The 27,739-nt window shown below is 36.7% G+C and overlaps 2 protein-coding genes across 2 annotated transcripts in view; both read right to left on the reverse strand.

Annotated features, from left to right (window-relative positions):
* The window catches only part of LOC126817265 (S phase cyclin A-associated protein in the endoplasmic reticulum-like), an 82,192-nt gene extending 79,921 nt beyond the window's left edge, over window positions 1–2,271 (reverse strand). Inside the window, exon 1 of the mRNA XM_050544079.2 lies at window positions 2,253–2,271. The gene's annotated coding sequence lies outside the window, so the exon portion shown is untranslated. The remainder of the gene's footprint in view (window positions 1–2,252) is intronic.
* On the reverse strand, window positions 24–27,395 carry LOC126818146 (S phase cyclin A-associated protein in the endoplasmic reticulum-like). Its single transcript, XM_050545364.2, has 22 exons — window positions 27,160–27,395; window positions 25,181–25,289; window positions 24,090–24,355; window positions 22,576–22,679; window positions 21,551–21,736; window positions 20,102–20,232; window positions 18,507–19,192; window positions 17,764–17,928; window positions 17,467–17,536; window positions 16,398–16,506; window positions 15,298–15,409; window positions 14,734–14,874; window positions 10,710–10,811; window positions 9,121–9,317; window positions 8,132–8,213; window positions 7,329–7,487; window positions 6,927–7,028; window positions 6,393–6,523; window positions 5,029–5,094; window positions 3,437–3,563; window positions 2,606–2,718; window positions 24–90 (listed from the first exon to the last, which is right to left on the reverse strand). The coding sequence occupies exons 1-22, from the start codon at window positions 27,289–27,291 to the stop codon at window positions 24–26; spliced, it is 3,357 nt and encodes a 1,118-aa protein (XP_050401321.1). The 5' UTR covers window positions 27,292–27,395.
* Between the last annotated feature and the right edge of the window lie 344 nt (window positions 27,396–27,739).

Here is a 27,739-nt window from a genome sequence, read left to right on the forward strand (position 1 = left end):
GTAATATATAAATACGATATACCTCACAAGCATGACTTAACAACCTGTAATATATAAATATGATATACCTCACACGCATGACTTAATAATCTGTAATATACTATTCAAAAAAAGTAGGGGATATATGATTTTTAAGTGTTATTAAAGTCACCTAATGAAACTGACGAAGAAACAAATGACAAAATGAAATGAAGTTCACATTCATCGATTTATTCCAAATGATCGTTAGACTAAGTAAGGCACAGACTGACCATTATAAGGGTAAAATGATACCCGGGGTCAAACAGCAAAGTTACCACAGCATCACAACCAAGTCAGTAACGGGTAAATCCTCCTCTGTTTGCCAAACAAGCATTGATCCGACGTGGCATACTCCTAATGAGACGTCTAAGGTCATTTTGGTCCAGATTGTCCCATTCCTGTTGCAACGCAGCAGCAAGTTCTTGGACATTGGCAGGACGTTGTTGACGTTGACGTAACCTCTGTCCAAGCATGTCCCAGACATGCTCGATGGGGGAGAGGTCGGGACTCAGTGCTGGCCAAGGTAATGTGGTGATGTTCTGTTGTTGGAGGTAACCTGTAACGATCCTGGCCCTGTGACATCTTGCGTTGTCATCCTGGAAGATGAAACGGCGGCCATGACGTCGTGCGAACGGCACAACATGGACTGCCAAGATGTTGTCCCGGTAGTACTGGCCTGTAACACGCCCTGCAACAACATGTAAAGCCGTTCTTCCAGCAACAGTGATGCCTCCCCACACCATAACAGAACCACCCCCAAATCGATCATGTCTGATGACGTTAACGTCTTGGAAGCGCTCGTTTCGACGACGCCACACCCTCCTACGTCTGTCCAAAAAATCAACAGTGAACCTTGACTCATCTGAAAACATCACATTGCTCCAGCGTCGATTATCCCAGTGTTGACGATCCCCACACCAACGACGTCTTGCCTGAATGTGATGATCTCTCAAACAAGGGATCACGCGAGGACGTCGGGCGCGAAGGTGACCCCTTTGCAGTCGATTCCGAATCGTCTGGCCACTCACTCTCACACCAGTGTCTGTTTGAAGACGAGCGCTGATCTGATTTGCTGTGATGACACGATTTCTCAAGGCCAAGGTACGGATAAATCGATCCTGGGCTTGAGTTGTCGCCCCTGGTCGACCTGAGCGTGGTCTGTCCTGTACAGATTGTGTATCACGGTATCTGGACCATAGCCTGCTTATGACAGACTGAGAAACATTCATCGTCAGCGCCACAACCGCCTGTGTTGTGCCGATCTGTAGCATGCCAAGGGCACGTAACCTTTCATTTTGGGTAAGCCGACGCATATCAAAATTTGTTTTCTGGTCACTAAAACAATTCAACTGATGTTTCCACCCTGGAATTCAATGCCACAATGACTGTAACATTCAAAGTCAGAGTCGTGCAAATCTTGGGTTGGACCCCCTGATGATCCCAAGCATCACCTGCATTCCATGCGGTAGCTATTGGTGCGTTTGGGCGTCACATGTAACTGGAAATGTTTCTTCTGTTAGGTTCTATAGTGACTTTTTTCGTAGTCATTTGCATATTTTTTTATTATGCACCCAAAATCAAATATCCCCTACTTTTTTTGAATAGTATATATATATAAACAAATAAATACCATATTCCTCATAAACCCAATCTGATTAAAACACAGATCCTATTTCGTTTCGTTTTTTATAGTTCAAAATTTCGTTTTACTGTTGTATAAGTCGCGTTCTGGTTAATTTATAGTTCAAAATTTCGTTTTACTTGTCTTTACTACACTAGGATCTGGAAGTGCTGTTATCATTGACGTGTTCTGGATGGTGTGAGGGATTACCCACTGAAACGGTCTGTTACGGCGAGTTCTTGGCATGCGATGCACGGAACTGTGGGTAAACCACTAGAAACATCAATGCTGGTTGATTAATCAATGTCTGACGTCATAGGGTCAAAAGCTGCTCGTATGACCTCTGACGTGACCTTCCACTACAACCGGTCAAATCTTCATGTAGTAGAGGCCATCGATAGTATAAAATAAAAACAAAGCGAAATATAGATCTATATTTTAATCAGATTGTTATAAATCTTTCTTACATGTCAGGTCTCACTAAATCTGGCACGGAATTCATTTCATTTTAACTTACCTAGGGGGTACAACGCAGGGTAACATGTCCGTGTCAGACCTCTCTCAATCTGGCACTACAACCTAACACAGAAATTATTCTATTTTAACTTACCTAGGGGGTACAACACAGGGTAGCGTGGATTGTTATTTTATTTTAACTTACCTAGGGGTACAACGCAGGGTAGCGTGGATTATTATTTTATTTTAACTTACCTTGGGGTACAACACAGGGTAACGTGGATTATTATTTTATTTTAACTTACCTAGGGGGTACAACACAGGGTAACGTGGATTATTATTTTATTTTAACTTACCTAGGGGGTACAACACAGGGTAACGTGAATTATTATTTTATCTTAACTTACCTAGGGGTACAACGCAGGGTAGTGTGGATTATTATTTTATTTTAACTTACCTAGGGGTACAACACAGGGTAACGTAGATTGTTATTTTATTTTAACTTACCTAGGGGGTACAACACAGGGTAGCGTGGCTGTTGCATCATCGATTGTTGATAAAATCTTGGACAGATGATTCATACAACCCAGAAAACGGAAATTATTCAAATCAGCCGGAACCTAAAATATAATATTTTGAATTGATAGAATTAGGTTTTCTCACTGGCATTAAATAAAAAGTTCATTATGACTGAAATTTGTTTTAAAGTTGCGTAAACATTGTACTTTAGTAATGTTGAGACATTCCCCAGACCCCACACCCCCAATGGGTCTTAGCTCAGTCGGACTCGGAGCAGAAAAGCAGGACATTAAATGTCATGCGACATTTCTTTGTTAATTTTTACTTCTATGGATATGTGTGTACTACAAAGGGGAGAACTGACAGACAGAGATATAGTTACTCAACAATAACTGGCAGAAATAACTCACTTATTAGGAGTTTTAACATAATCCTGGCCCTGTCTCGTATTCAACATAAACAACTTTAGATATCACAACATACTTTAATTGTTTTATTTGGGAGAGACTATTGTTAGACTTGACAGGGAGGTCCATTTACATACGGAAACCTCTTCTATCTGAAACTCTGATAATTTGATTTCTAACTATCTCCCTAAAGCTTGATTTCCACGTGCTCAAAAGTAAATATAATTATTGCATATTGTTAACATCTGATTGGTCAATATGTCTTCTGAAAAGACTGGGAAATAGTGACTTCCCCAACTCGACCATCTTATTCCGACCAGCCCAACTCGACCATCTCATTCTGATCTTCCCATCTGGCCTATCAATAGGCTCGACCACCTTATTTTCTTAATTTTGAGATATGTCAACGTACCTTTTTCTCAAGTAATCTCCCGAGTTCACCAACAGCTCGATCTATAGCTGATACTTTATTCTGTTGCCATGGACCTGTATCCGATGTCTGGATAAACTTACTAATATCTTTCACTAACTTCTGTATCCTATAAAACATTCAATATATTATCATTTGTTTATTTTATTTCGTAAGACACAACATAGGTACCAATCATGAAGTTTTGTGCTATAAAAATGTCAATAATAAATGAAATGAAATGGGGTTTAACGTCCTACTATTCTGCTCCGAACTGGGCTAATGAAGACAGCACTACGGTCTACTATTATATCGACTTCGAACTGTCAAGGGATCTTTTACGTGCACGGCAATGTGTACGTGGGACCTCGGTTTTTCGTACCATCCGAACGACTAGACATCTGTACTTGTCAGACCCTCCGTCCTGCATCACTGTCAATGCACAGATCAAACAGCCGACCTCCAGGCTAGCGAGCCAGCGTCTTACCCACTTAGCCACCGTGACCCCCGTCAATAATAAGAATCTGGGCAAACTCATGGACAGTAAGTGGCTCTACTGGCCAAAATATTGACTTGCACAAGTGAGATAAGTATATATAATAATTTGTATGAGTAGAAATTTCCCATGGCCATTGTTCAGGTGCTCAACAAACCATACTTAAAAAAAAATAAAATAAAAAGGACCAAAATATGAAGATTATGCAGAAAATATGGCCGAGCAGAAACAACAACAAAATTTTCTATCTGCTTCAGTCTTCATTACCGTGAATTGACAAACACCTCTAAAACAATGGCTCAATCTAACAATAAACCTAAAGGAAGCCATATTAAAGATACATTCCTGGATACAAACTGGGTGATTTGATGATATATTTGGACTAAAACATATTCAACCTATTAATTTATCATAATTTCGCTTCAAATCCACTTCAAAACATTGCAATTATCAGGGAATAACCTGACTATAACAAATCGATCAAAAGAGGTCATGTTTGTGTCACATGACTTACCTCTCTCGGTGCCTAGCAACGGGTGCGAAGTCGGAGGATAATTTATTGCACACACAAGACGATGTTGTCTTTAATCAGACTATTTATTACAAATATCGAAGCCTAATTAAATTCTCGAATTATCCACTGCCCGCGTCTTTTTCCGTGATTTTTATCTCAGAAAGTGTTGTACTCTTCATAAATTGTATCAAGATGTACATTAAGCGCTCAATCTCCGCGTGCAACCTTTGATGTCACGCGTGCAGGTACTCCTAATTGTCGGGCTGTCGATTAGGGAAACCCTTACATTTTTGTCCTGTATTCGCTCCATGAGTGTTTTTCAGGGAATCCAGTATTTGTCTAGTAAGATTGGATATTTCTACTTTCCATATATACCAAAATTGCCATACTTTTATTGAAAATAACCACTCGATAAATACTTTTCTGGGAACGTATCTTTAAGTGTCATGCCAGGGAACATATACCCACAGCGTTCAAGTCATCTGTACAGTCGTCCATACAGTATGACACTAACAGATAATAACGGTAACCTGAGAACGGACACAAGATATTGTAACTGTGAAAGTTATTATTGAAAACACTTACTTGGCTTTATGAGTTGAATCTTGAGCCTGTATTTTATTAGACAACGCATTTTCATATTCCACACCTCTGTTAAAAAAATAAAAAATAAATAAATATAACAGTATTGGGTTTATCCAAATATCCACTGATCATGTATCAATTAGATACACAACTATTGTTAAACCCTATCAGAGAGAGAGAGAGAGAGAGGTTTAAAGTCCACTTGATACAAACTAGGTCATTTCGGGACCAACATGATTCAAATTTATTTCAATAATTCGCTTGTGCGTAGGGGTCTTTAGCAGTGGGAGGAAACCGGAGGTCCCGGAGAAAACCCACGAGGTTGGACAAGCGACCCTACTCCTTGTCACGTACAACTGGGGAATGGAAACCACGCCAGTTGACTCAATGACAGACCTTATGAAACATGCATGCGCAAACCAATCGGCCATCCAACACCCTGTTAAACCCTATCAAACTACAATATTGTGAACGTTAACACAGGAACAACAAAGCGGAAAAATTAGGACTACAATGTATTTCATTACTTGTGGGATTTTTAATCCATTGCAAACTACAATATTATGGAAATGAAATGAAATGTTGTTTAATGGCACATCAGCTCCAACCAGGCTATATTGCGCCAAACATATGGTGAATTTAACGAGACAAATTAAAACAATATCACAGGGATTAATTCATATATGTAAATAAAAACAAATATCACAGAAAATATAATTAAAAATAGATATATCAATTCCTTTACATATATAAATATTTAAAACGCAATATATGATAAATATATACAATTAAAATTTTGAATAAAAGTTTGTCTCTTATGGAATTTGAACCTAGCGTCACCATGTATTAATATAGTGTGAACAATATAACGGGAACAACAAAATAAACAAATAGGGATTGGAATGTATTTCATTATTTTACGAATTTTGAATCCCTTAGTGCCACATCTGCTGGTCATGACAGCTTGCGGTAAAAATGGACAGAAATTTTCAAACATGGCTATGGACTTAGTTTAAAACCAAAAAAGACCCAAAACATCCGTTAACACATCATCTAAAAAGAATGCTTTTATGCCCACATTTTGCAACAGATGAATAGAGAACAAGCTAAAAAAAAAAACCCCTGATTTTTCGTACAATCAGGGGCCACAATCCAGGAAGTTATCGTCTGAAATGTGCAAATATCGAAAGGAACTGAAATCTTTGAGATATAAACATACATTTAAAGTTTCATCTAAATTGGAAAAAAATTGCGATCCCTAGGTATTACGTACTTTTACACTATTTACGTACAGAATATTTTTTTAGATATTTATCTAGAACTTCTATCAACGACTTTATAAACAGGTGTCTTAATAGTCTTACCTGGAGATCATCCTAACACGTAATTTCTTGTAGCGTTTCTTCATAGACTTTAGTCGTTCTTTCTCCGTGACTAGTTGAGGATGAGTACTGTTTTCAGGTACATCGACTATATTCTTCAAATTAAAATTCTCCTACAAAACATAAAAAAAATAAACATTTTAAATAGTTATAGATGTGTAATTCTGGGCTTTTAGTGGTAGTAAACAGTAAGTGAGAGAGATAGGAAAAATGGGATTTAACATCCACTTGACACAAAGTAGGTCATTTCGGGACTAACACATGGTTCAATTTTATTTAATTTATTTCAATAATTCGCTTGCGTGTATGTGTCTTTAGCAGTGGGAGGAAACCGGAGGACCTGGAGAAAAAACCCATGAGGTTGGACAGGCGACCCTACTCCTTGTCATGTACAACCAGGGAATTGAAACCATGCCAGTTGACTCAATAACAGACCTTATGATAAAACGCGCACATGCTAACCATTCGGCCACCCCCCCCCCCCCATCTAAAATAGGTTAAATAAATAAAACTTACAATCTCCTGATTGGACATGTCTTGACCTGCGTTATTATCTTTTAAGGCTTGTTGATGTTTCTTTCCACGTAGATGACTCAATAAATATACTTCAGACGGGATCTAAAAATAAATATCAGCCATTTTAAATGAATAATCTAAACTAATGAATATTCAAATGAGTTAATAGAACTTATTAATATTCATTTTAGATAAGAAAAAAAACCTCATGAATATTTAAATAAGATAACGGAACTTATGAGTTAATTGAACTTATGAGTATTTAATAAAGATAAGAGAACAGTTAATAAAACTTGTGAATATCTAAATGAGTTAATAGAACTTATGAATATTTAATAGAGATAATAGAACTTATGAATATTTAAATGAGATATGAATATTAAATGAGTTAATTGAACGTACCAGGGTATTACATATAGTACAGAGTTTCTTCTTGTCATAAAGTGTAAGTTGTGGGGCGTCGTTATGATCCTCGGTAGAATGTTTATAAATACTCATTTCAAACGCTTTCTCTCGAATCTGTTGTAAAACTTCTTCATGACGTTGACTACTCTCATCTTGCTGTTAATAATAAAAATAGAAATAGAAAGTAGGCTTCACACAAATTAAGGCAATCTGATTATAATACAGATCTATACTCTTTTTTTTTTATATACTTTCGATGGCCTCCACTACATGAATATCTGACTGGTTGTACTCAAAGGTCATGTCAGCGGTCGTAAGTGCAGCTTTTCACCCTATGACGTTAGACATTGATTAATCGATCAGAGTTGATGTTTCTAGTGGTTTACCCACAGTTCTGTGCATGGCACATCAAGAAGTCGCCGTAACAGACCGTTTCATTGGATTATCCCTCACTTCAACCAAACCGCCGGTAATATAACAACTCTTCCAGATCCTAGTGTAGTAAAGACAAGTAAAATTAAATTTTGAACTATATAAATCGAAACGAAATAGGATCTGTGTTTTGATCAGATCTGCACTAACTGGGCTAATGTAGACAGAAGAAATTTCGAATTCAAGGCTACTTGAATTGATTTTTTTGGTATTTGCTATTCAATTTGAACTAAAATGAAAGGCATTATATCATTTTTTTGTCTCCTTAACATATTAATCAATTCACTGATATCAAAATTCCTAACATCAGCACCGCACCTGTGGCAAGCACGTTAAAAATAATTTGAGTATCAGAATAAAATTCAAACCTTTTGTTGTATCTTTTTCTGTAATTCTTGTATATGAGCCTCTTGCTGAGCGTTTAATGCAGCCAGTCTTTCTTTCTGGTCTCTGTAATAATCATAATAAACATTCAATCGAAACTTTGTTTATTACTGTAACAACGGTAGCTTTGACAATCGAGACTACAGTGTTCTTCGATATTCTCTTTTCATTATCTATTTAGGAAATTTTATAGTAAGAACAGTCATCTCTTTATCTAATTTTTACATAATGTAAGGTAAGGTACATAATGTTTTGCCAAGGGTATGCATGCATCGCTGACACGGAGGATACCTCAATTAGAAGCAAAGTTACTTTAATAACAGGGGGTCAACTTAAACATACATTATGTAAGAGGTAAATCTACCTATTGCAGGTCTTTCTTTAGGCACGAAATGTTATATAAATTATTAGGCCTTAAATGTTATATAAATTATTAGGCCTTAAATGTTATATAAATTATTAATTAGACAGTAATTAACATGACAAGATCATACATGTAAGCAACTCTCGATGCCGTACGATTTTAAACAGATCTGAATCCGATCTGCAATTCAATGGCTGTTCAATGATTAACCGTAAAAATGGATAATCGAGACTTTATTATCATAACAATGGTAACAATGACAATCAAGGCTACAGTGTTATTAAAATGAGGATTTCTTGGTTCAGAGTGAAGTAATTTGACTGAAATTTTCAGCATATTCTCTTTTTACGTTATCTATTTTTTAAACTATTATAGCGAGAACTGTCAGCTCTTTATCTAATCTTACCGAAGTCCCTTTAGTGGGGTTTAAAGTAGTTCTTAATATGCGGACAAAGGTAAACATTGGACATTCGTCGTGCACCTTTGACAAGGGGAAAAGCCGATTGCAAAATCCCAACAACCTTTCTCAGTCAGCATTGGAATCTCGATACATGACGAGGCGTTGGTCTTTTGCATTTTATTGCAATTATTATTTCCTACATTTCCTACCTTTCTTTAGCCTTTAAGGCTTCGTGTCTCTCCTTCTCTCTTTCCTCTCGTTCATGTTCAATTCTTGCATCACGCTTCTTTCTACGTTCCTGCATCTCCACCAGTTTAGCTTTTCGATCAGCTTCCAAGGCGCGACGTCTTTCTTCCACAGCCGCCTCCTTGGCTTGTTTCTCCTCCATTTTCCTCACTCTTTCTTCCTATTGGTTCAAATAATTATTGTAAAAAAAAACAGGATTAATTTCTAGCATTTTCACAAAATAGACGATTTAAATTTTTCGAAGTCAAATAATAATGTAGCTAGGCAAAATAAAAAAAGCTAAATTGTTCGTAAATTTCACATACAAGAAAAACTAAATAATAAAAGCATCATGCTTTAGTTTTATATGAAGATTAAACTTGTGGCTCAGTGAATACGGCACTTGTTCACTAAGCAGGAGGTCCCGGGTTCGATCCTGGTGTTGGTCGAGAAAATATCTCTATAATTTCCTTTTAGAATTATATCAAATTTAAGAGTTATATATAGAGAGAGAGTCTGTCTAACTGCGGCCATGGTCGCTAGTTCGTTACCTAGTCTGTGAGTTTAGTAAATCAACATTAGAACAAACGAAGGAATAAAATAATGAGTGTTCAGTGAAAAACGAACGGAATGATAGTTTTACATAAGATGCAGTAAATCAGAGAGGACAATGTGTAGTTGAATAGCATTAAGATTAGATTTTAATAAAGGCCCATTTTGTTAGCAAGTCCCTCTCTCTATATATGTCTCTGGGAGAGGTGATATTTCCTATACATTTTATCGCATTGAATCAACACCGTTTCTAGATCCTGCTCTTAATCTCTTCGCGTAGGAAACAGACAGCTAAAATGTAAGTATGGACTATCAGCTGGAATTCTCCAATCATATTCCTTTTAATCAAATGGCACGTCATTTTGAGACTAATCCAGCAATTCTTCAGTTGATTAACTTGCTTGCCAGCCGTTCCACTTGGGAGAAAATAGCACAACTAGCTGGGAAAAGACTATTAGGCTATCAGGTACGCATCTTAACCCAAACCAAATTATCAACAGATCTAGCATCCATAGCGCAATGCTTTATCCCAACCCGTTCTGTTGTCCGGACGGATTGGATGTAAATTGACACGTGTGGATCACCAAACTTAAAGATACATTATATAAGATTTAGATATAGAGCTGGCTGTTCTTGCTATACTAATTAAAAAATAGATAATGAAAAATGAATATATCGAAAATTTCATTCAGATTACTTTATTCTGACCAAAGATATGAGAATTTGAAGTTTTGACAAGATTTAGTGTAGATTGTTTATAGTATCGGTACTTGAAAACTGAAACCAAGTCTCAATTATCCATTTTAATCGTTAAATTTTGAAACTCCACAGGTGTTCTAATCCATTTAAGTCTCGGCCATCCGATAGCCTAGAGAGTTGATTATAGGCTTGTCATTTGAATAAAAGTCTAAATCGTAATTTATATAACATTTGAAGTCAAAATAACGACTAGCAACAGGCAGATTCAGCTCTTTGTCTTATATAATGCATCTTTAAAATTAAAATTGAAAATAAAACCTACAGCCTGTTCTTTAAGTCGTGCCTCGGATTCCTGATGTTTCGAGAGAATATCATGTCGTTTATTCTGAGCTTCTAGGGAGTTGATGAAAGCTATTTCATTCGCCTAAAAACAAAAGAACAGAATTGTTCGTCATTTTTAAGCTTTTCCCACGGAAGTATGAATCAGATATTTTTTTAAGGATCTATCATTGTCAGTGATGAATCTTGATGAAGAGAAGCCCCAGGCTATTCTACTAATTAGACCCCTTCCACCCCCCCACCCTTACGTGTTTTAAATACGACAATTGAGCAAAGTCATGGATGACGACGGATGAGTTAGATGAAGAGAGGCTCTCGGGAACTCCAATTATGAGACTCCTTCAAAAAACCCAATTCTCACGACTAGAGGAAGATGTAAGCCAGGATGATGAGGGATGTTTAAAGGCCCAATACCACTCTTGTTGTAACAGAATAATATGTCCCAATCTTTATTCTGGTCAACAAATTGTACTATTTTACAGTATTCCAATTAAATGATACAAATTTCATCTTAACATACCTAATTTAAAAAATTGGAAAAATTCAACTAAATGATTTGAAAAGCCTAACGTAAACCTTTTCAAATTTGACTTGGATTTAAAAATATTTTTAAACCCTCTGGACAAGTAAAATAGGATGTAATGGATAATTTACACAACAGGTAGGAAACTTAAACATCTAATACAAGAATAAGGCTAATATTTATTTACTGGAGCTGTCAAGCCAGCAAGAGTGTTATTGTCCCTTTAAGACTACAGTGTGTGTAAGAAAAGCTTATGACAGTGTCCAATATAGTATACACCTTGGCCGGAAACTCCTTAGATTTTTTAGGCCCTCGGTTTCAGTCTGCCAAACCTAGGTAAATCCTACATCTTGTGGGCCTAGGCTTCAGTCTGCCAAGCCTGCTGTAGGTAGATCCCAGACCATGCGGTCCTTGGCTTCTATCAGTCAAGCCTATAGGTAAATCCTACATCATGTGGTCCTTGGCTTTAGTCTGCCAAGGCTACAGGCAGATCCTAGATCTTGTGGCCGTAGACTTCAGTCTGCCAAACCTATAGGCAAATCCAACACTGATCATTGCTGTCTATAAGGCTGGCCTTAAAAATATCTCTGTTTCGCCTAACCCGACCGCCCAGCTAACACCACCCCCGACTTACAGTATATTATTGCACTTTTCCGTGATCTTTTTATTTTATTTTGTTTGTCAACTCGAAATATATCACAAGAGTTATTTCCCTTTACTATTGCTATGGTTTGATTCATTACTGAAACTGGTTAATCAACATGAAAGCGTCATAGGTGTCTCTTCTCAACAAAATGGTTGCAGAAAAAAGCGTGACCATTCTCATAAAATGATCTCCCTGAACTCTTGTGGAGCATCGTTATAATAATGACATCGGTATTTTCAATATCTGTTTTCAAGTAACATGAAGGCACAACCAGCACGATCGTTAGAAACTTGTTGAAAGAAATTTCGTGGCAAACCATGTTTAAGTTGTGCGTCACTAAAAATCCTGATGTCATCAGTACCGATTGATTTGTGTGCCCACAAGCAAAGAAGACGAATGTTTCCACCTGGAAAAAGATCAAGCTGTCGAATTAGCACTTCGAATTTGTTGGTGAAACAAAGATATCTTTAAGGTCAGCCTAAATCTTCACCACTTGAGTGATTTCAGGTAGTGTATTTTTTTTTCTTCTGTGTTTTATTCAACTGATGGGATATGTAAGAAGTTTGACTCCATCTAGAATAGCCCTGTAGTTTCCTGCGAACTTCGTCAAGTAGTGGTCATGATTCCTGTCATAAATAAATTGTCCACAAGTAAAGAAGAGAAGACAGGTGAGGTGAGAAGGTGATTAGAAGGTGATATCAAATGGACAGGAGGTGCTGATCTATGTTGTACGGTATCTCAATAGTTTTAACATTGTTCTAGAAATACTTTTCTTCGGTCCTTTTTCAGATTTTAAGATAACCAGAAAAAAAAGAGAAAACATTTATAACGTAATAAGATAATATGCTACTCTCGTTCTAATTTCTTCACTTAGCGATTGGTCAGTGTGAAATAGTTGGTCACTCTGTGGTAATCGGGACAGAAATCGTAAAGGGTTTTAAAATACAGATGTGACGTCATCCTTTGATGTTGGTGTACCATTATTTGAAATAATGGTATGGGCAATGTGCCAAGCGTAAATTATCTATACTAGTTGAAATACTGGACCCGCGTGACGTATTTCATTGAAATGCACATGCTGGATAGTGTCTATATTTTAAGTTGTTTAATGGTCTCGTACCAGACATTGTGTAATATATAGATATAGCACTGTACGATATCAATATATTACTTAATGTCTCGCACTCGACCATTAAACTACACTTAATGTATTCGGGGTGAGGCTACATAAAAATTGTTCTGTAAATTTTAAAGCTATTGAATTGAAAATGTTACAAGTAGTTAGGAAATGTAATAAACAAGGGAAATCTAACATTAAAAAAAAGTTGTTTCCAGGGTAACATATTTTTGGGGAAAATGTAGGTACACCATATTTCTGGCAGTAATAAAGATTAATGTCTCATTTTTAGAGGGCTTATTCTTTAATGAAAGCCCTAAAACCAGACAGAGAGCTTTTCTCTATAATTTTTAAAGTTTCTTGGAAAATGGTGTTTAAAACATTTGCCTCAGCACAATCTTTTGAAATATTAATGATAATTCAGTTTGCTTTTTGTCTGATTCTGGGGTAGATATTTGTTTATATATCCTGCAAATTTGGTGAAGATATCTTATTTAGTTACAGAGATATAGTGTACCTACGTTTTTCATACTTTTCCCACTCAAAAAATGTGCTAGCCAGGCAACAACTTTTCTTTTTTTTTAATGCTACTTTTCCTTTCCAACTACTTGTACCATTTTCAATTCAATAGCTTTAAAATTTAAAGAACATTTTTTTCTGGTAGCTTTCCCCCTGGCATGATTTTGAACTCCAATAATTATTAAGTTTGAATTAAATTGCATATTGTTTCCATACATTGATCATTTAGATATATCATATTTACCGTACTGATACGATTGGTATACAGGTTTGAGCACCGTCAACTTTGTCATTTCAACGTTGTGGTTTTTACATTACCAAGTGAATTCTCCAGAATCCTATTATATCAGTCAGTGTTATATGTCACCATCAATTAGTAACACTTCAGTGTAGTGATTTTATTTACTTTCAGAACATTTTAGAATTTGACCAATGACTGAATGGTCATTGCAACCATTGTCAGACCAGCATTGAAATAAAATTTACTTATCGTCTTTCCAATACATTCATTTAGTTTTTATATGTTTTAGACAGGTGATTCAATGTGTCAATGGATGAATTTTATTGTGGATCACATGCAAGTCAGATTTCATAAAGATTTTCTGGAAAACAATTTGCTGCTGCGAAGACATTCTAGTGCCAAGGATATATTCATTCGCAGTGAGGCACCTTATGAAATTTTGTAGACTGTTATAATCATTTGACACTACTTTTCGACCGATCAAAATTCAAGAATTTTTTAGGGCTACAATGTTCCGTTAGCAACACGGTATAAGTAATATTCCATAGAAGACTCTATGTAACATTCCGTTAACATCATAGTATGCCCTACATAATGTTGCGATTATTTGGAGTATGCCCTACGTAATGTTGCGATTATTTGGAGTATCTCCTACGTAATGTTGCGATTATTTGGAGTATGCCGTACGTAATGTTACGATTATTTGGAGTATCCCCTACGTAATGTTGCGATTATTTGGAGTATGCCGTACGTAATGTTACGATCATTTAGAGTATGCCCTACGTAATATTCCGTTAACATCATAGTATGCCCTACATAATGTTGCATTTATTTAGTGTATGCTTTACGTAACTTTCAGTTTACAGCCAAAGCTTAGAAAATAAAAAAAGCAAAAACAAAAATTGATAAAAGTAAGTGCGCAGCTGTGGAGTTGATATCAGCTTATATAAATTTACGATACCTTCGCTTCTTCGTCATGTGCTTTCTTTGATTTTAAACGTAACTGACACTGTCGTTTCTCCTCCGCTCGTTGTAGTTTTCGTTCCATCGTGTCTTTCCTCTGCTTCATTAATTCTTCCTTCCATGCTCGAACTTCTTCTACCTAAAAACATAAAAAATAAATAAATAACAATTACAAAATAAGTCAACAGTGAGACTTGACCCCTGCTGCCTTATTTCCAAAATAAACAGATCACATTTCATTACTTTATGACATTAATCTTTTCATACAGCATCAACCAATCAAATTACTTTTCACATGAACTTATTCACGAAGTTTCATCACACTTGCTCTATTAGAGCCAAAGTATTAACAGATCAAATTGCTTATCTCTGCTCAGTAGGGTGTTGGCAATTAGATATTTGAAAATCCCTGCATGACAGCAGTACAAAAATAGACTTTAAGTTGAAATGAGAGGTGATGTATTCATCTTTATAACGTTTCAGGTTAAAAGATCCTTTATCATTTGATTCATCAATCATTTTTAAATATCTAGACTAATAATATGAAATGTTATGAAATGACCTTTTTAGACAATTCTCTCAGTCTTTCAGCTTTCTCTTGCATCAACTTTTCGCGTAGTTCTTGAGCCTTGGCTTGCTTCTCTTCATGACGTCTTCGAGATTCTGCTGGGGACCTGAATAACAAGGCAACATTTAAAATAAAATAAAGGCCAGTAACCCAGTCATTTAACCCATTAAAGTCTTATTTACATAATATGTAGTGAAATGAAATAGAAACGTTTCCGCACCAACCGGGCTAATGAAAATAGATTGGCCTGCAACACACTGTGTTACTACAAAGGGTTCTTTTACGTGCACACCAACATACCCATAAGAACTTTTTTGCAGCCCATCCGAATGAGAGAGAGAAATTGGGTTTAACAAGATATTAGCGATTGATTTTTCGACCTAGCCTCAGTCATCATTACTAAAGTCGGTACGATAAAAAACATAGTCTCGATTATTCATTTTTTGATTTAATCATCAATGGGCGTTGAGCAACAGATCAGATTCAAATCCAGTGAAAATCCGACACGTAAGATGGCATCGAGAGTTGATTATAGTCTAGATAAGTTAGTTAATGTCTAGTTAATAATTTATATAACATTTCAGGCCAAAAGAAAGACCTGCAATAGGCAGATTTAGCTCTTGCATAATGTGTGATTAATTAAATATTACATAATCAATTTAATAATCATGAGGCATATTTCATTCCATTTCATTTCTTTGGGTCTTAAATGTTATATAAATTATCAATTATACAAGATCATAATCAACTCTCGATTTTAAGTAGATCAGAACGGTTCGGCCATTTAATGATTTAATTCAAAAATGGAGAAGCAAGGCCAAGACTTGAATGACCAGTATTGTGGTTATGATCAATGCATACAACCATTGGTAACTTTGGTCAAAATAAAGTAATTTGAATGAAATTTTCAACATATTCATTTTGAATTATCTATTTTTGAACTATTAGAGCAAGAACGAACAGCTTTTTAACTAAATCTTATATAATGTATCCTTAAGCTGTGAAATGTTCCGAAAAATGCAATTGACACAAGAGTCTTTAAACACAAAAGTTCTGTGAGCCGTACAAGGTTTGAGGTGACGAGGTATAATTACCTTTTTCTAGAAGGTGATGAGAGTTTTTCATGCATATGTACACCGTGACCTGGGGTTCTTTCTTCAGCTTCTTCAACCATTTCACTCCATGATCGACTATTTCCTTTTTCTACACAAATAAAAAATATTGTCAATAAAAATAAAATCTATAATTCTTTTTACAGAATTAGTTAGATTGAAAGACAACGAAACATACACCTACAGCAGCTAAGTTGTCCAAGCAGTCCACAATTAAAACACAGACCCTATTTCGTTTCGTTTTTTTATACTTCAAAATTTTGTTTTACTTGTTTTTACTACACTAGGACCTGGAAGAGTTGTGTTATAACCCATGTTCTGGTTGATGTCGGGGATTAGCCAATGAAGTGGTCTGTTACGGCGAGTTCTTGACGTGCTGTGCATGGAACTGTGGGCAAACCAATAGAAACGTCAACGCAGATTGATCAATCAAATGTCTGATGTCATAGGGTCAAAAGCTGTCTGTATGAACTCTGACACAACCTTCCACTACAACTGGTCAGATCTTCATGTAGTGTAGGCCAGCGAAGGTATAAATAAACGAAATGAAATATAGATCTGTCTTTTAATCAGATTGATAATACGCTGGATTATTCTGTCAAATCTTTAAATCGAAAAATTTCACCCTTATATAAATATATATTGCAAAGAGAGAGAGAGAGAGAAGGGGTTTAACGTCCACTCGACACAAACTAGGTCATTTCGGGACTAACATATGGTTTTAATTTTATTTCAATAATTCGCTTGCGCGTAGGGGTCTTTAGCAATGGGAGGAAACCGGAGGACCCGGAGAAAACCCACAAGGTTGGACAGGCGACCCTACTCCTTGCCACGTACAACCAGGGATTCGAAAGCACGCCAGTTGACTCAATGACAGACTTTATGATACAGCATGCGCACGCTAACCATTCAGCCATCCAACCCCCCAAATATTGCAAACACACAACCAAAATCATTCTCTTATCTCTTTATCCCATTTATTCCAATCAGCTAATTTAATCTTTTTAGCTATGATTTTACAAATATAATAAATAAATCAACAAATCGTCACCTTCATATTCTGCCTCCATTGTTTCCCAGTCTAAAGTTGGTTGAGATGATTCTAAAGATGTCATAGTTTCCTGAAAAAAAAACAATAACATTTCACGGTTGCCATTACAGACATGGTAGAGAGATAGAGAGAGAGAGAGGGAGAGAGATGGCGTTATAACATCTACTTGACACAAACTAGGTCATTTCTGGACTAACATATTGTTTAATTTTATTTCAATAATTTGCTTGCGTGTAGGGGTCTTTAGCAGTGGGAGAAAAAGCATGAGGTTGGAAATTAATTATACAATGGACGTACTGTTAATTCACTTTCAGTATCAACTTCTATTTCTGTACTAGCCGTTCTAGCTAGTTCCTTTAACCATGTTTCTTCCTCCTCTATGGCTGATTCCAAGGCCTGCTGTTGTTCCTCTTCTAGCTGGGACGACAGACTTTCTTCTGCATCTTGTGCACAGGCCAATGCCTGAATATTACAAATTATAAACAAAAATTAATCACAAAGACCATAGATGTGGAATAGGTTTATAAATATATATATGAAATGGGGTTTAACGTCCGACTGTTCTGCTCCAGCTGGGCTAATGAAGATAGGCATACACCATGAGGGAAATTTTGCCTAGACAGCGGTGCTATGGCCTGCTCTTCTAACGAACTCCAACAAGCAAGGGTTCTTTTACGTGCATGCCAATGTGTACATGGGACCTCATCCCATCCGAACAACTATACCACTGGCAAGGGGGAACCACGCCGGAAAATCCCGATGAATTTTTTCGGCCAACGCAGGGATCAGACACGGGACCAATTCTATTTCAATAATTCGCTTGCGCATAGGGGTCTTTAGCAGTGGGAGGAAACCAGAGGACCCAGAGAAAATCCACGAGGTTGGACAGGCGACCCTACTCCTTGTCACGTACAACTGGGGAATCGAAACCACGCCAGTTGACTCAATGACATCCCTTATGATACAACGCGCATGCGCTAACCATTCAGCCATCCAACCCACCACAGAAAATGAGACTATTGTTGAGAATGGTGACTTACCGTATCAAGCTGTTCTGCTAACACATCATCATTATCATTATCATCCAGACCGCTATGTAATGATGTCTGAGATAACGCAGCCTTCAACGTATTCATAGTATTAACGATTTCATTCGGATCTTTACATATCTTCTTCCCGCGTGAATTTCCTTTCTGTATCTTAGATTCCGTCTTTGTATTAACTGGTGAAGATGTCACAGTTCTTTTCACAGTTTTTGAATTTTTTGCCTCCTTAGCAGAAAGTTTTTTGTCTTTTTCTTTCACATTTGTCTTTGTAGCAGTCGAATTAACTGCTGCAACGGAACTTTTTGAATTTTTAGAATTTGTATCTTTGGGTTTTGGACTAGAAGTCTTAGTGTTCCGTGTTGCAGGCGTTAAATTTGACGTACTCGATGTTGTGGGTTCCGTTAATTTATTTTCAGTTTTTTCTACAGGTAGATTTTCCTTTTCACTATCCTTACGTTTGTTTTTCTCAGAATTTTTTATGTCCTCATTTTTACTTTTAATCGATTTTTTATCCTTGGATGTGGTTTTAGCGGAGTCAGGAACAGATTTTGAGCGGAAAAGATTTGATTTTAGACTTTCATTGGATTTCTGAATTGATAGATTTTCTAAGGATTTCTGTGATGGTGAATTCTTTGCCTTTGCTTTTCCTCTTTGAACAGTTTCCCATCCTTCAGTATCACCTAAAAAGATGCAAAAAAAAAAAATGAAATAAAATATAAATTCTTATTTTTTTGGCACCAACCTTGCTAAGAAAAAGAGAGAGAGAAATGGGGTTTAACGTCCACTCGACACAAACTAGGTCATTTTGGGACTAACACATGGTTCGTCTTATTTCAATAATTCGCTGCGCTTAGGGGTCTTTAGCAGAGGGAGAAAACCGGAGCCCCCGGAGAAAACCCACAAGGTTGGACAGGCGACCCTACTCCTTGTCCCACTCAGTCCTTTATGCACTTCCCTTGACAAGTGGAAACTGGACTTAAGTTTGGGGATCACGTGGCTAAGTGGGTAAGACGCTGGCTCGCTAGCCTGGAGGTCGGGTGTTCGATCCCTGCATTGGCCGAGAAAGTTCACCCTGATTTTCCGGCGTGGTTCCCCCTTGTCAGTGATGCAGGACAGAGGGCCTGACAAGGACAGCTGTCTAGTCCTTCGGATGAGACGAAAAACCGAGGTCCCGTGTACACATTGGTGTGCACGTAAAAGATCCCTTGACAGTTGGAATTCGATATAAGAGTAGGCCATAGTGCCGCTGTCCGGGCAAAATTTCCCTCATAGCACACTGTATGGCGTATGCCCGTCTTCATTAGCCCAGTTCGGAGCAGAACAGTAGGACGTTAAACCCCATTTCATTTCATTTTCTGGACTTAAGTTCCTTCAAGATTCGTAACCTAGATATTTTCGGTTTGAGTCTGCACAAAATTTAAGTGTAAAATTGAACCAATGTGTACACGGGACCTCAGTTTTTCGTCCCATCCATTGACAAGGGGGAACCATGTATATGTAAATTGACATATATATTTTGATATAATACAACAAATTGTGACATTCTATGAAAAGAATGTCTTCCTGTTAACATTTGATACAGTACTTACCGGTACCAATATCTGAAGAAGTGTCAGAAAAATCTATTTCTGTTAGACTAGTCGGTCGAATTGGTTTAGGTTGACAAATTATTCCTTTTACTTTATCAGCCCAACTATTTCCTATAATCTTAGGTGGTGGACTGTAAATAAACAAACATGTCATTATACGGCATTACTTATCAGAAATACCAGGCTTCTTCATGGCAGGAGAGAGAGAGAGTAGGTCATTTTGGGACTAACATATGGTTCAATTTTATTTCAATAATTCGCTTGCGCGTAGGGGGTCTTAAGAAGTGGGAGGAAACCGGAGGACCCGGAGAAAACCCACAAGGTTGGACAGGCGACCCTACTCCTTGTTACGTACAACCGGGGAATCGAAATCACACCAGTTGACTCAATGACAGACCTTATGATACAATGCACACGCATTTACCATTCAGAAAGACAGGCTTTGTCTCAGACAATCTAGGGTCTGCTTTCTAAAAAAATAGAAACCAGAGATTTGTCTTTTATTGACATTTATAATATTTAAAATGTCAGGTAGAATCATTATTTCCAACAGGTGTGGACGGCTGCCTGCCAGTGTCTGCATCAAATCTCTATCCTGCAGAATGTGTGTAGAGCAAACGGGAAAAGAGTTAACCATCAAAGTAAATGGTCACGTGCAATGCTAAGGAGGTGAATTTTGCTAGAACAGCAGCATTTCCACATATTTCAAATTGCCATAGGATCTTATGTGCATGACAATAGGCTACACAAGTCCTACCCCAAACAAGTTGGAACCAGGCCCCAAGTTCACAAAGTATTCTCAGACATAATAATTTACTCAACTTTCAATCACTGTTTATAAGAAATATCTTTGATCCAGAAACACAAAACTTTGCACATAGTTTCTTATTGATGTATTTGATACATTAAAACAACAAAAGTTTTATAAAGGGCTATATTTTAGTTAAAATAAGACAAACAATTTTGAGAACATTCTTAACTTAAGTCTAAGAATGTTTTGTGAACTTGGGGCCAGGTTTTGGATTCGAAGCTGGGACTTTTTGATCGACAGTTCAGTTCCCGTCCCTGTGATGACACTGAGTGCTGTTACCTTCTCATTCAACCCCTTCCAACAGAGTGCTGTCCCCATCTTTCCACCCCTTCCAACAGAGTGCCGTTCTCTTCTCTCTCAACCCCTACCTACAGAGTGCCGTCCCCTTCTCTCTCGACCCCTTCCTACAGAGTGCTGCCCCCATGTCTCCACCCCTTCCAACAGAGTGTCGTTCTCTTCTCTCTCAACCCCTTCCAACAGAGTGCTGTTCTCTTCCCCCTCAACACCTTCCAACAGAGTGTCGTTCTCTTCTCTCTCAACCCCTTCCAACAGAGTGTCGTTCCCTTCTCTCTCAACCCCTTCCAACAGAGTGTCGTTCTCTTCTCTCAACCCCTTCCCAGAGATAAGCGGATACTTACGTTTGTGCTTTAGGTGTTGTTGTGTCGGATGTTCGTGGTTGTGATATGGAGGTATTCTGTGAGGAGGTGGTGTTAGAGAAATTTAAAACACGCTGTGCTGGACTAGGTGAACATCGACCCTGAACGGAATGATTTGCCATCTTGCCTGGTGACATTTTACGAACTTCCCATGCAATAGCCGTCGGTCTAAAAAAATACATACAAACAATATAATTATTCTTAGTCTGTATTCAAACCAATCTGATTAAAATACAGATCTATATTTAGTTTCATATTTTTACACTTTCGATGTCCTACACTACATGAAGATCTGACCAGTTGCAGTGGAAGGTCACATCAGAGGTCATATGAGTGGCTTTTGACCCTATGATTGAATAATCAATCAACGTTGATGTTTCTAGTGGGATATCCACAGTTCCCTGCACAGCACACCAAAAGCTCGCCGTAACAGACCATTTCATTGGCTAATCCCTCACATCATCCATAACGCAGGTTATATAACAACTCTTCCAGATCCTAGTGTAGTAAAGACAAGTATAACTATAAAAAATGAAACGAAATAGGATCTGTGTTTTAATTAGATTCTATTCAAACGTCTCCGAATGTAATTTAAGGCATCTAGAATCTCATGCCAACTACATTATTGTGACAGATGAATCTTTGAAAGAGAGAGCGAAATGGAGTTTAACATCCACTCAACACAAAATAGGTCATTTCGGGACTAACACATGGTTCAATTTTATTTCAATAATCCGCATACGCGTAGGGGTCATTAGAAGTGGGAGGAAATCGGAGAAAACCCACGAGGTTGGACAGGCGACCCTACTCCTTGTTACATACAACCAGGGAATCTAAACCATGCCAGTTGACTCAATGAAACACCTTATCCTACAATGCGCACGCGCTAACCATTTGGCCATCCAACCCCCCTCACTGTATGGATAACTTTGTTAGCCCAGTCGGAGCAGATCAGTAAGACGTTAAACCACATTTCATTTCCGTAAGAAATTGAGCTTATATCATACCTGTCTCCATCTTTTGCCGATTCTTCAAAAGCCCTCAACATATCCAATCTTTCAATCAATAATCTAAAATCTCTTGCGCTCTGATCTAACATCATAATCACTTCCTGTTAGATAAATAAAAACAACGACATAACAAACAATACAGTACATTAGATGTGATACAGGGATAAAACCCCCGGAGAAATTCTCAGACATGGTATTTATCTATTTTATATTCAACATTCTTACTCAGTTGTTCATAGAGGCCGCCATATTGCACTATTTTGTGCGTCGGTCGGGTCTATTTCAGATATACACAATCAATTCTGTTGATGTTTTTAGCGTTGGGATTGACTAATAGTTAATGTGTTTCAGTTCTAAAACAAATATTTTAACCTTTAACGCAAATTTAGAAAATAGCCAAATTCTGGCTGGGATTACTGAGCAAAATGGCCATTCAATGTATACGTGCGAAAAAAAAGCTAGCCACCAATTAATTTTCGTACATTAGTTACGTACGATCCAGACCATAATCAACTCTCGATGGCATTGCTAGCCTGCGATGTTTCTTGGATTGGGTTGCCATTTCCATTTTGACTTCCATTGATAATTTAATCATGAAATAGATAATCGAGACTATGTTTTTTATCGTACTGACTTTAGTAATGATGAAAGAGACTAGGTAGAAAATTAAATTGCTGAAATCTTGGTTCAGAGTGGATCAATTTGACTGAAATTGTCAGCAAATTCTCTTTACAGTATTTAGTTTTTAACTATTATAGCGAGAACTGCCAGCTCTTTATCTAATCTCCCATAATGTATCTTTAAAAAAAGAGGAAATGAAACTCGTTCCACTACAAAGTAGGGAAAAGAAAAGAAAGACAATCAAGTCATTATACAATCTCATAAAAATGGCACCTCATGAGTTATTTATGGACTAGGATCCACGGTGGCTAAGTGGGTAAGACGCTGGCTCACTAGACTGGAGGTCAGGTGTTCGATCCCTGCATTGGTCGAGAATGTTCATCCAGATTTTTCGGCGTGGTTCCCCCTTGTCAGTGATACAGGACGGAGGGCCTGACAAGGACAGCTGTCTAGTAATTCGGATGGGACGAAGAACCGAGGTCCCTTGTTTAGATTGGCATGTACGTAAAGGATCCCTAGACAGTTGGAATTCGATATAAGAGTAGGCCGTAGTGCCGCTGTCAGGGCAAAATTACCCTTATAGCACACTATATGGTGTATGCCCGTCTTTATGAACCCAGTTCGGAGAAGAATAGTATGACGTTAAACCCCATTTCATTTCATCAATGCTGATTGGTTAATCAAATGTCTGACGTCATAGGGTCAAAAGCCGCTTGTATGACCTCTGACGCGACATATCGCTACAACCGGTCAGATCTTCATGTAGTGTAAGCCATCGAAAGTATATAAAAAAAACGAAACGAAATATAGATCTGTATTCTAATCAGATTGGTTCTAAACCACACGTTTGACTATTTGGCCACCGAACCCCCTAAATCTCTTTTACATACCTTGCATTCTAATACACTTTCATCTTGTTCACAGGTTTCATAAATAGCATCAACAGCTCTTTGTAAATTATCAAATAGAAACTTCCAATATCTTGCTCGTAGATCTGGTTTTCTTCCACTTTCTGACTTCGGTGACTTGGTCATATCGCTCGCCATTCGATTGGCTAAATGAGAATCAACGGAGAGAACACGACATCGCGGCAAATTTCCTGTCATTAAAATACCCACATCCTGACAACTTTTACGATGTCGTAGTAAAGATCGACCTAAAATGGATTTATAATCTTCAAAGGATAGGTTCATGAAAGCAAGACATTATTTTAAATGGATTTATTATATATTTAATGTGAATGAAATCAATGTATAATATTTTATGTGAATGAAATCAATGTATAATATTTTATGTGAATGAAATGGATTTATAATGTATTTAATATTAATGAAATGGATTTATAATTTATTTAATATTAATGAAATGGATTGATTAATTTAAAGTGAATGAAATGGATTGATTAATTTAAAGTGAATGAAATGGACATATTATTTAAAGTAAATGAAATGAATTCATAATATATTATTAAAAATAAAATGTGAAATGTCAGATGATAAATTTGAGTACATGTATATTTTAGCATAGATTAAGCTGTGAAAAATTAGACACAGTATTGTCCAAAAACTGTATAATCAGAGAGAGAGAGAGAAATGGAGTTTAATGTCCACTCGACACAAACTAGGTCATTTCGGGACTAACATATGGTTTAATTTTATTTCAATAATTCGCTTGCGCATAGGGGTCTTTAGCAGTGGGAGGAAACCGGAGGACCCGGAGAAAACCCACGAGGTTGGACAGGTGACCCTAATCCTTGTCACGTACAATCGGGGATTCGAAACCACGCCAGTTGACTCAATGACAGACTTTATGATACAGCGCGCGCACGCTAACCATTCAGCCATCCAACCCTCCCTCTATAATCAGGAACACTGACTTTTCAGTAATTTGAGATATAAAAACTATCATTTTAACTTCATTGTATGGCATTTTGGCAGGGGACAATATCAATAATAACTTAAACAGCATTTAAATAACTTACTTGATCTTTCTCCATTTGTTGCTAATGGTACATTGTACTGAACTAAATTCCTTGCTGTTCTTCCTTCTTCTTGGACTATCTTCCTAACTCGGTCATAACTGGTCATTCTCTACATGTATATAATTTTAAAAACAAATGTACTTTTTATTTCATTACAGTAATACAATATATTTAAATAAGACTATATTTTCTTAATTATGCTTAGCACCATCCATGAGCACCATTCGCACCATACAAAAAGGCAAAAAATGAGGAATCTTTGCTATTTTCCACATTAAATAACAGTATGGTCACATTTAAAGATACACTATATAAAGAACTAGCCATTCTTGCTATAATAGTTTGAAAATGGATCATGTAAAATGAATAATTTGAAAATTTCATACAAATTACTCTATTGCGAGCGAAGATATTAGCATTTGAAGGTTTGACAAGATGTGTGCAATAATTTCAACCACCATGCTGGTTGTTCGAAGCTAAGTCTCGCTCCTCCATTTTTAGATTAAATCAAAATATGGCTGAACCGTTCTAAACTATTTAATATTGGAGAAATCAGACGCCATCGAGAGTTGATTATGGCCTGGATCAGTTAATTAATATTTAATTAATAATTTAGAAAACATTTCAGGCCTAAATAAAGAGCTGCAATAGGCAGATTTAGCTCTTGCATAATGAATGTTTAAGTTAAAGCTGCTAATAATCATCAGCTTTTTTTCGGACGAGTAGTTTGTCACTTGTCAGGTATGAAAAATCCCTCAAACGACTATCTGAGACATCAAATGAGTAAATTATCCCGGTAATTACAAACATAACTAAACATTCCGGACTGATAGACCTGTGACATTCTTTTTTTCCCGTCCGTTTCATCTATAATTTACAAATTTATCATAGGAATTTAAATTTGCACTCCCAAAAATTCCTGTTATCAAGAAACATCTTTAAATCTTTTATTCAAGAAACATCTTTAAATGTCACCCTCGATTTAATAAATAAGCTTATTTGAACAATTTATTTGAATAATCCTATATAGTTTTATTAGAGATACATTATGTAATATTTAGATAATAAGCTGGCCATTCTTGCTATAATAATTACAAAATAAATAATTCAAAACTGTTGAAAGTTTCATGCAAATTATTTTATTCCAAGTGAAGTAATCATTGTATGAAGTTTTAACAAGATGTGGAAAAGATTGATTGTAGCAACGTAACTTGTTAAACAGACTCGGTCTCATTCTCGATTTTTAGATTAAATCATTAAATGGCAATCGTATTTCAAGCAGTTTAAATCTCTCCATCCTTCAGTCTAGAGAGTTGATTATAGGTTTGTCATGTGATTAAATGTCTAAATAATAATTTATATAACATTTGAGGCCAAAATAAAAACCTGCACAGCAGGCAAATTTAGCTACTCTTAAATAATACATAACAAATCACTGTTAAGTTTTAAAATACCAGTTGAACGGCTGTAGCCCGAAACGCATCCTGGATTAAACCACTTTACTTTATAAAGTCTTTTCAAGTTTGTTGCTTAGCGATTAATTTATTTGAAGTTTTAAAATACTTAAAAAAAAATTAAAAATGTGCATGCTCATCATAATTATTATTATATTCTGCAATAATTTGATTTTGAATGACTGGCACTTTACCATACAAAACTCTGTTTAAATTTAGAATGTTCTAGTTCTGTTGAAATTGATCCAATGTGAAACATACATGTTACAAACAAGAAGCAAGTCTGAACAAATGTCTGCCAATGTGCATTCAACTGTGGGACAAGTCTCGTTTGTTGACATCTCAGCAGATTTCTAAAACTTGATTGAATCGAACTTTCATCAGTATTCTATCAGCACACTTTAATCTTAGATCATGCATTTCTTCAGGTGTGTGAAAAATGAAAATGAATACCCTGATATCCTATAATTTATTCTTAGGGAATAAACATAATTTTAATTCTGTCCAGTTCTGAGATCTACTTACACCGATGTGGTTATTTTTCTGTCGATGATTTGAGCTTGAAACTCCACTACCTGTGTTGCGGTACTGATTTTCTGCGTTATCTGACCGAGATTTCGGGCCTGCGGTGTACCTCTTTCTTCTTGATTCGCTCATCGTGCCGTACGACGGATTGAGCCTAAGTTTAGATCAGTTGTTACTCAGACATACCACAAATAAATATGATATCAGTTATCTGCTGTCGGGGTCAGGAAACCACCAAAAACATGGCGTCTGCTCGAAACTACTTCCGGTTGAATATTTGACGCACCAAAAGCCAGTTCTCTGAAAATAATTATCATTTGACAGCCTAATTCGATATATATATTGGGTTATATGGTTAACAAGCAAACGCCGTCGATATGATCAATATCACAGATCCATTTGCAAAGTAGGTTTTCGCTGAACCAAAGTGGGAATGGAATTTCAAGGGAGATAATACATGTTTGTTGTGGAAACATTATTTGACTTTAAGGAAGGCGTCTACAATTATTTTTTTTAAAAATGAAGGGTATTTTATCCTGCCTCGTATGTTTATAAATTTCTTTAAAACCCGTAATAATGT

The sequence above is a fragment of the Patella vulgata genome, chromosome 4 (assembly GCF_932274485.2).
Source record: "Patella vulgata chromosome 4, xgPatVulg1.2, whole genome shotgun sequence".
NCBI classification, from domain to species: Eukaryota; Metazoa; Mollusca; class Gastropoda; family Patellidae; genus Patella; species Patella vulgata.

What these genes read in the sequence shown, in the direction of transcription:
- LOC126818146 (XM_050545364.2), bottom strand. Translation starts at nt 27,291, where the DNA reads ATGAGCGAATCAAGAAGAAAGAGGTACACCGCAGGCCCGAAATCTCGG. An exon ending in AGAAAAAGATACAACAAAAG is followed by an intron (nt 7,488 to 8,131) that starts GTTTGAATTTTA and finishes TATTATTAACAG; the next exon opens with CAAGATGAGAGTAGTCAACG. An exon ending in GGAGATTACTTGAGAAAAAG is followed by an intron (nt 2,719 to 3,436) that starts GTACGTTGACAT and finishes ATTATATTTTAG; the next exon opens with GTTCCGGCTGATTTGAATAA.